The sequence below is a fragment of the Aquarana catesbeiana genome, linkage group LG05 (assembly GCF_042186555.1).
Source record: "Aquarana catesbeiana isolate 2022-GZ linkage group LG05, ASM4218655v1, whole genome shotgun sequence".
NCBI lineage: Eukaryota > Metazoa > Chordata > Amphibia > Anura > Ranidae > Aquarana > Aquarana catesbeiana.
Genome location: NC_133328.1, coordinates 135,612,530 through 135,625,649, shown reverse-complemented (window position 1 = coordinate 135,625,649; position 13,120 = coordinate 135,612,530). Strand labels below are relative to the sequence as shown.

Here is a 13,120-nt window from a genome sequence, read left to right as displayed (position 1 = left end):
CTAGATGACTTTTCCCTAGAAATTAATGCAGATTTAATGCAGGAGATTTTGTTAAATGGTAGTGGTGCAGCTCCCAGTGTAACACACAAATCTACAAAGAGCTGGAATGGGTAAATGTGGGATTTGGGTAGATGTTTAGATTGTTATTTATGTTCAATTAATTTTTATTTGAGTTGTTATCAAAAGTAAACAAACATTAAGTTGACAATCTCTAGAAATGGAAAATACTGAAATATAGATAAGCAAGATATGGGATAACACATGTATAGGATCTGGTATAATTTAGCATATACATAGTAGCACAAGCCAAGTCAAAGAACTAACAGATCTAGAGGAACATCAGTATTTGCTAAGCCTACTTAAGCATGGGCAGTTAACAAAGGTAATGTAAATAGGAAAAGGAACACTAACAGGTGTAAATAATAAGAAAATATTAAGTATATGGTGTAAAATATAAGCAGGAGCTCCATAGGAAAGCTAACTTGTTATTACACATTATCAATAACATTACTAAACAATAGGATAGCAGAAGAATTCTAGATGATAAGGGAATCTCATTGATACTAAGGTGTAACAATGCTAAGGCTGGATTCACACCTATGCAGGTTTGGTGCTTTTTGCATTTTGCAGATTTGCACTACAGTCCATTTAACATTGTTTCCTATGGAACACGATCTGTAGTACAAAATGCAAAAAAACAAAAAATGCATAGGTGTGAATCCAGCCTATTTCAGCCAAAGGTTGTAAGGGTGAAGGAGTAAAATAAGGAAAAAGTACAAATATGTCTCATGGGGGGTTCGTAGAAGAGATATAATGTCAAGTTCATGTGAATTGATGGTTGTAGTCGATTATGTTGCAGTAAGTGTGCAACATGGATATATGATTACAAATCCTAGTCTGGTACATGGTAGGTGCTTTGGACTTCAATTACGGAATTCAAGACATGATTCAAAAATAAGTCCTGTAAGAGATGTATGCCCAGATCCGTCCATTTATGGACGTGTAGAGAACGGATAAACATTTTCAATACATCTATTGGTAACGGAATAGACTGATAGGTACCTGATGCACTTTTTGCAGGATTACTTAAAGGGTTATTATGCTAAAGATTTGGTTATATTTCAGGGATCTCCAAACTATGGCCCTCCAGCTGTTGTGGAACTACACGTCCCATGAGGTATTGTAAAATGCTGACACTGACAGACAAGACTAGGCATCATGGGAATTGTAGTTCCTGAACAACTGGAGGACCATCTTTTGGAGACCCCTGATTTTTTTTTTTTTTTTTTTCTTTTTTTTTTTTCCCAGATCAACCCCCCCCCTCCCCCCCCCCTCAGAATTTATCCTACATACCATCAAAACCATCACAAAACGAGAAATGGGTCACATACACAAAAAAAAAAAAAAAAAAAAAAGAAAGAGAAAAAACAACAAAAAAAAAAACAAAACAAAGAGATATGCATATCCAAATCACTTTGCTATACCGCTCCTTGGTCTCAAGGATCTCGGTTATCTATGTAGTCACCTAAAGCCCCACTCCTGGGCTAATCCTACACCTTGCCTACTAGGGACACCTACTTTCTCCAGCCATGGCTTCCACATGTCTTCAAATTCCTGAAGGTTGCCTCTCTTTATATACTCCACCCTCTCCCTACTCAGGGTATCATTGACAGTGGAGATCCATTCTCTCACCGCGGGGGGGTCTCTTGATTGCCATCTTAATGTTATCATCTTCCTAGCCTGGAACAAGGCCCGCGTAATGGCCAATGTAGTGCCCAGTCTCTCCCCCTGAGCTCTTCTATACCCCAGGATACAGGTTATGGCCTCTTTTACTACTATAGTGCCGAAGATACTTCCCAGGTTTCTGGTCACTTCTTCCCAGTATCTAAATAACTTGGGGCACCTCCACAACATGTGGATGAGGTCTCCCGACCTCTGACATCTGGGGCAGTTGTCATTAGGCCTTCCCCCAAATTTAAAAAGTCTTTTAGGTGTATAGTAGGATCTATTCAACAAAAATAGATGAGAGAGCCGCTGTGAAGGGGACACCGAGACCTGTACACTCAGTTCCAAGGTTTTCGCCCATTGTTCCTGGGTCATTCCCCCTATATCCTCTTCCCATTTGGCTTTTAGTCCCTGGAGTATCCCCCCGCTGTTGTCTGGTTTACTTAATTGGTCATAAATTCTAGAGATTAGACCTCTAGTAGGGTTTACCTGCATTATGCACTGAAATAGAGGCATTTCTTCCCAGCATAGAGTCTGGTCTTTAAATTGTGCTTTAAGGGCGTGTTCTAGCTGGAGATATAAGAAGAAGGAGCTCTGAGGTAGCTTGAATTCCCTTACTAATTCCGGGAAACTCTTTAGTTTAGTATCATTATAAAGCTGGCTTAACCTTCTGATGCCGAGATTCGCCCATTCCCCAGAGGAACCTATTTTAAGAACTTCCTGTAGATTACGGTTGTTCCAAATAGGGGAATAAACTGTTGGATCTTCATATCCCATCGTTTTCTTGACAGTTTTCCAGAGTTTAGTTAGCAGCTTGATAGTTGGATAGTTATCGTGGAACATATCCGCCTCTAGTGTTTCAACTAGGTTATTATGTGGAGTACTCAGCAATAGCAGTTTGCCATTGGGGGTGCCGCCTTTCGGTATCCCACATCCTAGCAGCTGCTGCAGCTGCGTTGCTAAGAAGTAGCGCTCGGGGTGTGGGAGGGCAAAGCCCCCCTCCCGTGTGGGCAGCTGAAGCACTCGAAGTCGAATTCTGGCTTGCTTCCCCTTCCAAATCAGCTCCCTAAAGAGACTATCAATTCTTTTAAACCACTTCTTGCCTATCCAGACTGGCGAGTTGTGCAGGATGTATAGCAGTTGTGGCATCCAAACCATTTTTATTAAGCTACATCTTCCTGCGGCGGACAAAGGCAAGCGCCTCCAGATTACTATTTTTTGTTTCAGTTTTGTTAAGAGGGGAGCGAGGTTTGTGCTGATATACCGGGTTGGGTCCTTCGTCAGGACTATTCCCAGGTATTTCAAGGCATCCACCATTACCATCTGGGATATATCGCCCGCTATTGACTCGCTGATGGGATCTATCGGCATAAACTCGGACTTCTCCCAGTTTATCTCTAAGCCAGAAAAGTTGCCGAAATCCTTCACTATCCTCATCGCACTCGGTAACGAGTGTCTCAAGTCCCCCAGGAATAACAAAATGTCATCCGCATATAGCGCGATTTTTTCCTCGCCCGATTTTCGCAGGAATCCAGTTATCACTCTACTTTCCCTTATAGAGATGGCCAGGGGTTCCATTGCCAATGCGAACAGCAAAGGAGATAGTGGACACCCCTGCCTAGTCCCCCTTTCCAGCTCAAACCATTCTGAGAGTTCGTTGTTGATTTTTAGTCTTGCCTTAGGGCGGGTGTATAACATTCTAATCCACCTTATAAAAGACGTGCCAAATCCGAATTTTTCCAACACGCGCCATATATAGCCCCACTCCACGCTATCAAAAGCCTTAGATACATCGAGGGTCATTAACGCTCTCGAGCCTGCGTTTTCCGATGGTAATTGTAGATTCAGAAACGCTCTTCTAATGTTCAGGCTCGTAGATCTGTTGGCTATAAAGCCCGCCTGGTCTTCGTGTATCAATTTGTGAATAACTCCGTTCAGTCTTACTGCTAGTACCTTGGCAAAAATTTTTACATCAGTACAAAGTAGAGAGATTGGTCTATAGGCAGCTACATCCAATGGGTCTTTCCCTTCCTTCTGTAGTACCGTAATTGTTGCTTCTAGCATTGAGGCAGGCAGCTGGCCCCCCTCAAGTGACCCCTCCAGGGTTTTTAGTAGTTCAGGGATCAACACTTCACCATACTGCTTATATGTCTCGCTTGGAAGGCCATCGGGTCCGGGTGACTTAAGACATGCCATGCCCGCTACTGCTTGTTGCAGTTCTGTTATCGTTATTGGGGCGTCTAATATGGCGCTTTCTTCCTGCGAAATAGTAGGGATGGTTAGTCCTTCCAAAAAGTCCTCCATCAACGCCTCCTTGCCCCTTTTCTGCGAAGAGTAGAGTTTTTTATAATACCCCCTGAAGGCTTGTACAATTTCTGGGGTGCTTGAGGTTATATCTCCACTCTGTGATCTAATAGCGAGGACCGTGGATGGAGCCGCATTTGATTTTACAAGCATAGCCAATGTTCTTCCTACTCTTTCCCCCTCCACCATGAATTCCTGTCTCTGAAGTAGGCGCCTAGTCTCTGCTTTCTGCATGACCACTAATTTATACTTTTGTTGTTTCTCCTGCCAGGTGCTTTCCAGCTCCGGCGTTGGGTTTCTGATAAAGTTATTTTCGGCCTCGATAGCCTCCCTCAGAGTGCCCTCTTCTTCGCTCCTAGCCTCTTTATTAAATTTAGCCATCTGCTGTATTAGAACCCCTCTAAGAAATGCCTTAAGGGTGTCCCATAGCACAGGGGGATCCCCCGATCCCTGATTGAACTCCACAAATTCCCTTAGGGTGGAGAGAATTCCATCCGATTTTTTAATTACTTCGAACCAGTGTGGGCTCACGCTCCAACTCTTCCTGGGCTTGTACTCTCCTACATTTAGTGTAGCCACCATAAGGGAATGGTCTGAGATGCCTCTTGGCCAATATGCAATTTTTTCAAGCAGCTGAAGTGCCCTGTCATTCCCCAGGATTAAATCAATCCTTGAGAGCGTTGAGTGTGACATAGAACAACAGGTGTATTGCAACGCACCTGGGTTTCGCACCCTCCACAAATCTACTAACCCAACTTCTTCCAGGAATAGACTCAAACGGGTCTTCCCTGATTCCTCTGAAAGTTGTCGTATCGGGAATCTATCCAGTTTTCTATCTAGGACCTCGTTAAAGTCCCCGACAACTACTATCGGGCATTCCTTTTTATCCAACAGAAATTTGTGCAATTTAAGCAATACGTCCAAATTAAAAGGGGGAGGGATGTATATGTTTGCCACCACTAACATGACTCCGTCAATGGAACAGAGTAAAAAAATATATCTACCTAGATCGTCTATACTGGTCTGTCTGCAGGAGAATTTTACCCCAGCTTTCACAAAGATACTCACCCCCCTACTAAAAGAGGAGTGATATGCATGAAATTGGTATTGAAATTTTTTCATCTGTAACTGCTGGCTGGTATCTCTAGTTAAGTGAGTTTCCTGCAGACAGACCAGATCTACCCCAGAGCTTTCCAGCACAGAGAACACTGCCAACCTTTTAAGAGAAGAACCCAGGCCCCTAATATTCCAAGATCCTATTTTCAAGGGCCCGACTACCATCTAGGTTCCAAAAGCCTGTCGTGTCATGACAAGAATTACCCCATATGTCCTTATTATTTTTATAAAGTGAAGTTTATGCACCTCTTTACACGAAGAGAGATAAAAGAATAAAAAGGAAATGGAAAAATATATAGAGAGAGAAAGATCTCTCCCAGCGACTACCGTATCAATTCCAAACGTATGCATATTGTAAATTCTAAAATACACACTTAGTTTAATCAAATCTACCCTGCTTTATTAAAATATACTGCAAAAAGTGCCTGCATGTGTAACAATAATCTGTAAGTGGAGGTCCGGAGGCCTCCAGTGTGATTTCTAATGGTGCATGTGTTTGTAACAATAATCTATAAATGGAGGCCAGAAGGCCTCCAATGTGATTTCTGATGGTGTAAGTGTTTATAACAAGTGATTTTCCCACCCTATTTCCCTTCCCTCCCAAATTCTCCCTCCTTCCCTTCCCACCCCACCTAATCTCCCCTACCCTCTCACCCCATCCCCCCCCCCCTTCCCTACCCACCTCTCTAGGTGTAACCCTTGGGGGTTTACCATGACCGCTACCTCTTGCACTAACACCGCCCTTTTACACCAATTCTTCCACTCACAACCCCACACCGCCCTGCCCCAAGTCAGCTGTGTGCACCCATCCTGTCCCGTCCTTCGTAACAAGAAACCGTTAACGGGTAACCGGGAAATGAGAAAAAAAAAAAAAAAAAAAATAGGACAAATCAAAGTAACAAATATAAAACTGCAGCCTTTATATCTCCCAGTACCCTACCATATCATCCTATCATCACCCCGGTCTGTTATGTATTCCCCCGCTCTCTACGTGAGGTTCATAATTTTTCCTCTGTTGTCTTTCAGCCACTTCTCAGCTTCAGCAGGGGCATTAAAAAACAGAGTTTCCCCCAGGGCCACAATCCGCAACCTCGCTGGGTAAAGAAGAGCATAGGGCAGCTTAAATTTTTGTAGGCTGCGTTTTACCTGGGTGAACTCTGCTCTACGCTTCTGCAAGTCCGGAGAAAAGTCGGAGTAGAATGATATTTTTGCCCCATTAAAGAAGACCTCCCCTACTTCCCTAATCTTCCGCAGCAGGGTCACTTTATCCTGGTAATTAAGAAATCTCAGGAGGAGGGGTCTCGGGTGGCCCCCCTCTTGTGGTGCCCTGAGAGGGATCCTGTGAGCTCTTATGATGGAGAACGAAGCCGAGAACAGATCTTTCCCGATTAGCTCCCCTAGCCATTTTTCTAGAAATGCTATTGGATTGGCGCCCTCACTCCTTTCAGGTAGACCTATCAACCTCACATTATCTCTTCTACTCCTGTTCTCCATCTCATCCATTTTAGAGGCCTGTTTAGATAACTGTTCCCTCAGCCATTTTAATTCTTTAATTATTGGGTGCACATTGTCTTCTAGCCCGCTAACCCTTTCTTCCAGGGCGGTTGTTCTCTCTGCCGTCTTCTGTAGCTCTTGTCTAACCGTTAAAAGATCCGCTTTGAGACCTTTCATCTGTTCACAGAGATCTTTGAGCGAGCTATTACACACCCCTACAGCCATAAATACATCCATTAAGGTTGGTTCTCTATTCAGGGGCAAATTCGGATCGTTCATTGACTCCGGACTCACATTCGTGTTAAGATCACTTAGCTCTGGCCCTTTATTACATGTTATTTTGGAAGACTGGGTTGCCAACACGCCCCCTAGGGACTGTGAATGTGGCTGGCCCTGGCTTTTCCTGTCCGATGTCCCCCCTTGTTGGCTCTTTTGCTGCATCCCCTTTTTTGGGGGGGTCAGAGCGGTGGCATGAGCATATTGCTCCAGTTTTGCTGCTGCTGCTGCTGCCGCAGCGTGCTGCGGATTTTTCTCTTTAGAGGAGCGTAGATTCTGCATCATTCACTCCTGTTGGTATACAAATAATTTAACAGCAAAAATTTGACGGGGTCTCACTACCCTTATCTACCCGCTGAGCAGTATAACCACCTTGTTACAATAGGATAGCAGAAGAATTCTAGATGATAAGGGAATCTCATTGATACTAAGGTGTAACAATGCTAAGGCTGGATTCACACCTATGCAGGTTTGGTGCTTTTTGCATTTTGCAGATTTGCACTACAGTCCATTTAACATTGTTTCCTATGGAACACGATCTGTAGTACAAAATGCAAAAAAACAAAAAATGCATAGGTGTGAATCCAGCCTATTTCAGCCAAAGGTTGTAAGGGTGAAGGAGTAAAATAAGGAAAAAGTACAAATATGTCTCATGGGGGGTTCGTAGAAGAGATATAATGTCAAGTTCATGTGAATTGATGGTTGTAGTCGATTATGTTGCAGTAAGTGTGCAACATGGATATATGATTACAAATCCTAGTCTGGTACATGGTAGGTGCTTTGGACTTCAATTACGGAATTCAAGACATGATTCAAAAATAAGTCCTGTAAGAGATGTATGCCCAGATCCGTCCATTTATGGACGTGTAGAGAACGGATAAACATTTTCAATACATCTATTGGTAACGGAATAGACTGATAGGTACCTGATGCACTTTTTGCAGGATTACTTAAAGGGTTATTATGCTAAAGATTTGGTTATATTTCAGGGATCTCCAAACTATGGCCCTCCAGCTGTTGTGGAACTACACGTCCCATGAGGTATTGTAAAATGCTGACACTGACAGACAAGACTAGGCATCATGGGAATTGTAGTTCCTGAACAACTGGAGGACCATCTTTTGGAGACCCCTGATTTAAGAAATTATTAAAAAAGAGCCAGTCTGTTGTCTGTTTAAATCCTGCCATTGTAGGGTTTGGCAACACATATGGACCTGGTTCTCCTTGAACCAGGTATAGATCAGTGAGCTCATGACTCACCCTATCAATAGGTAATTAAGCAACACTGTAATGTTAATCCATCTATCTTAACCAACTGTTATACATTACCTCCTGTGGTTTGATTTAATCGTGCTTGTTGTCTCATTTGATAAGCTTCAAAGTCAAATGCTTGACCTTCTTCATTACCATTATCATCTTCAATCCCATCAACAACTCTGTTAAATTGAAAATATAGTTACTGTTTAATACCTTAAAGTGAAATTTGAACCTGCAGGGCATAATCCAACATGATTTAAATAATATATATAATAGGTATGGTGATTGCAGTTGTATTAGTGTGCTTGTACTAAAAAAATAACTCAATACTGAGTCTGATGCATTTTTTTACACATACAGTTATTTTTTCACCACTGAAATAGTTTTTGAATATTTCAATATTTCAATATTCTTTATTAGTTTCATATAAAGAGTTAGCATTTACATGTGAAATCTTGTCAGATGTTCCAACTGGAGCACAGGTAACAAATTATGGAAAATACTCATAACAGTCAATGCAGTGTGAAATTCAATACAGATCAGTAAACATATGCCTCCATCCATGGGTGTTGGTAGAGGTGTCTCCAGAGGAGGGGAGTAAGGATGAGAAGGGAAGGGAGGGAAGAGGGAAGGGAGCACCAGCAAACCAATCAAATGAACTAGTGGTTAACAAGAAACATTATATTTGTACAGTGCAGCTAGGATGTGATAACCATGAAGACCACTGAAAACGCATTTATCTATGCATACGTTTTTTTTTTCTAGCTACTAGTCTCTCCATCTCACATTGAAAATTAAGGTCTGTAAGTGTGGATGTTATGGGGGGGGGGGGGTCTGTAAGTATTGTTGGCACACCTGGATTAAAGTGATTTTAAACCTTCAAAAAAGTTTTTTTTTATCATAAACAAGCCATACTTACCTGCTCTTCCCCTATAGGAAGCCACTTCCCAAGCCAATAGACACAGAGAGTGTGGCTCAGCTACGCCCCCTGCTCCCTCGTCACAGGATTTAATTGACAGCTGCAGGAGCCAATGGCTTCCACTGCTGCCTCTCTGTCCTATGAGGAGAGAGACAGAGAAAGCCGCTCTCAAAAAAGTATTTAGTGGACCTGAGGGGGATCCTGTTCACAGAAGGTTTTTTACCGTAAAGCAAAAATGCATTAGGGTAAACAATAATGACAAAAGAAAAATACTAAGTGATCCATTAAGACTGCCCCTTATAAAATAATTTCATATATATATATATATATATATATATATATATATATATATATATATATATATATATGTATATATGTATATATGTATATATATATATATATATTGATATATATATATATATATATATATATATATATATATATATATATATATATATATATATATATATATGTATGTGTATATATATATATATATATATATATATATATATATATATATATATATTAACATTATTCTCGGTATAGACCTATATTTAATAATGTACTGCTGCTGCTGAATGACTCATGAATCTGCTAACAGTCTGCTCCAAGTATGCACTACTCCTCTGGGAAAATAACCGTACACAAATACTGTAAGATCTCATTCCAGGACTGCTGCTAGCTTTTAGAAACGAGGCTGCAGATGCTTGATAAGGAAAGCATGGTACTTAGCTTACAGGTATTAGGTAAAAGGAAAAGTGTTTTGCCTGGTAAGAATCATATCTGCAGCAGCTTTACATCGGTTTACGGACCCAGCTACTGCCCTTTACCTCAGAATTACAGAAAAAAAAAAAGAGTTCAGAAAGCATATTCGATGACTACTAACAGTTTTTCATCAAAACACTGTTAGTAGTCCATGAGTTTACAATGAAGATGCTGCTGACAGGAGAGAGTACAATGAAGTGTATACAAAAACCTAGACCCAAACAACCTACAGATGACTGGACAGAGAACAAAAAGTACTATTTCAAAGAGATAAAATTATGATTAAATTGTACACATATGCCAGGGATAAACAGAAAAATAAAAGCGGGAGGGGCTACAGAAAGTACACAAGAGATATTAACCCCCCCCCCCCCAAAAAAAAATATATATATTGCAGCCTACCAATCCTTAGATATGATGGCTGCATTAATTTTCTTTTTTCTATTTTCCCTCTGCTTTCACCTGATGATCTGGCCAGCAACACACTTGCTCGATTAGAGAGTCCCCACTCTGGATGAATGAGCATGGGGGGGTCACCTTTGGACAGCAGCATTGTCAGCTTGGGGGGAGGGGTGTGTTAATTTTACTAGCAGAACAGGCAGGATTTTTAATGCAGAAGCGACATGCTTTGTCTCTTTTGCACTAAAGCTACTTACCTGCCTGTCTGCCGCACATGCTCAGGAGTGATGTAATCTCGGCCTGGCCAATGACAGAAGCTGGCGATCGAGACCTGGAAGCCAGCCACCTGAAGTTGTCAGTGGCCAGTGGGGACTTCTGGGACAACACATCACTGGCTTGAAGGTGAGTATAGTTATGCTTTAAAGCCAAACTCCAGCTCACACCACAGTTACACAAGCCAAACAAATTGAATCCAAACTTCAGCTTGCACTGCAGTTACACAAACAGTTTTTTTTTCCTTTTCTAATCCCTGTCAGTGGTAAATAGTTTGTCTCAACTTTCTAACTGCAGAAGAGCTTGCTCTGTTGAAAAACAACAGACTTTCTGGCCAGGTCACCAGATGAAAATAAAGGAAAGAAAGCCTAAAAAGAATACTAATGCAACCATCATATCTAATGTAACAGGGTTCCCGACCCCTAGAGGCCTAATAGTGACCTCCAGAATCAGGGAGAGCAGACATCCTTCTTTGTAGAGTTGGTTACTAGGCATAGTGGGTGTCCTGCCAGATAGAATGATTGGGCGCCGGTCAATTTTTGAATGTGAACAAGAGATTTATTGTCTCTTAACAGAACTGTGGGAGAGAGGGTTAGGGCTAGGACACCCTTGAGTAGATGCAATGGTAATTGTCAGACTCTGAGACTTCTATAGGTAGACAGCTATAGAGTGGAAGGCCTCCAGCCGGATAACACTTCTGTATAGGTAGGACCGCTGTCTCCTTTGGCAACTAATCTTGCAACAGTCACTAATGGTAGTTGTATATAACTCTTGGTAGCACAGAACAGTCCTTTTACTCACCTTGCAGTATTCAACTATAGATCTTCACTCCCTGAGCTCCCAGTTTGTTACTAGATTTCCAGATCCCACTCTTAACTGGATCCCCTGAACTCTTCAACAGCTTTCCCGCTGTATACTCCTCAAGCATCACCCACGCTATCCTGCTGGGTTCCTGGTTTGGCACTTGCTGATGCTTTCCCACTTCTTCACCATCCCCGGCTGTGAGAAGACTGCTCAGGTACTTGCTTCAGCTTACTCACAGTAGTCTCTGGTAACAAGGTGGATGGTTCCTTAGTGGCGACAGCTTCCCCTTTACCTCCGACCACAACTGGTTCCCCGTCCGGCTGAACCATCTCAACTCTGTTGGACTCCAATCCTGTAGTCCCAACCCTACGCTGCTTCTCCTGCTCCTGGATAGGCCTCAGGCAGCCTAGCAGCCAGGTGTCCCCAGGATAGGCCTCATGCTTCTGGCCTAGCACGCCGGGGCGACATAACACATGTCCACCCAGACAGTCGTCCAGGTGGCACAAAACCATGATCACCTGACTCCACCCAATTAAATAGGATTTCCCAGCAGGCCAAGGGGCTTAAAGAAACCCTTGGCTATTGGCTGGGACACCCCATCCATTCATAATCTGCCCTTGCTATGCCCTTGTCTATCTAATGGCACCAGCTACATTGCCACCTAGTGACAGAAGAGAGAAGTGCAGCAATTCCAGAATTAGGGGGAAATCAGTGGATCTCTTAACAATTAGCCAGGACAATTACTACCTGGCAAACTAAATAGGTTAACAACCCTGCTTAAACACCAGGGTGCTACATCAAGAATTGGTAAGCTGCAATATAACAAATGTTTAATTTTGGGTTTAATACCGCATAACAATAAACTGTACTTAATTTGAAAGTTGTACTAGACTAAGCTAATGAAAAGCCAGAACACACAGGGCTATGTAAGATGTACCAAAGTAGTGGAATTCCTATTAGCTATAGAGGAAGACATAAAATGATTTCATTTATCAGTACTACTACTTAGTGGTCTCCAGGACAACTATGGGACACTTGTTACAGCACTTGATGCTCACCCAAATAATGAGCTTACCTTAGAATAAGTTAAAGGCAAGTTTATGGATGAATATAAGCAAAAAAACAGAAAGAAAAAGCAGGGCATATGCTCCTACAGCAGAATCTGCACCAACTGCAATAATATCAGCATATATGCAGCATGCATAGGCGTGCGCAGGGGCTGTGCCAGGTGTGCCTGGACACTCCCTAATCACTAAGTGCAGTGCCGATTCTCCTTACTGCTCAGACTTCCCCCGGCGTTGGCCCCCCTACCCCGCAGTGCTGCTGATTTCCCTCCTCTTCTCTCCCTTCAGCTGCTACAGGGGATATTTCAGGGTGGGGCTAGTAAATATATAATAATGGTTCCTTCCTTTTCTAAATGAACAAAGTGAACACACTCATTCATTGTGTCCATTCTGTTTACTATACTTCAATTTGTGAATGAACAGGAAGCCAGGCCACCAAAAGGTGAACTGCAGTATATGCATTGTCCTCAATCTCAAAGAGTCACTAGAAAGACACTTATCAAAGATGTACTTTATGTTCCAGCTCTTCAATGTAACACATTGTTAGTAAGGAAGCTCACCAATCAAGAAAATGTAGCGCCATTGAGAGGTAACAACTACGTACTAGCCAAACGAAAAATCATATAACTGGTGCCAGCTGCAGTGCAGTGAAGTGGTTAACAATGTCAAAGAGGAAACACATTTGAATGGTATTCACACCGGCACCAGGACCGCTGATGGGGCA

The 13,120-nt window shown here is 42.3% G+C and overlaps 1 protein-coding gene across 2 annotated transcripts in view; it reads right to left on the bottom strand.

Annotated features, from left to right (window-relative positions):
* Positions 1–13,120, bottom strand: part of KCNH8 (potassium voltage-gated channel subfamily H member 8) — a 1,076,212-nt gene that overhangs the window by 115,242 nt on the left and 947,850 nt on the right. For both annotated transcript variants that reach the window (XM_073630214.1, XM_073630215.1), the window contains one exon: positions 8,245–8,351. In XM_073630214.1, the coding sequence (XP_073486315.1) occupies positions 8,245–8,351 (107 nt within the window). The remainder of the gene's footprint in view (positions 1–8,244; positions 8,352–13,120) is intronic.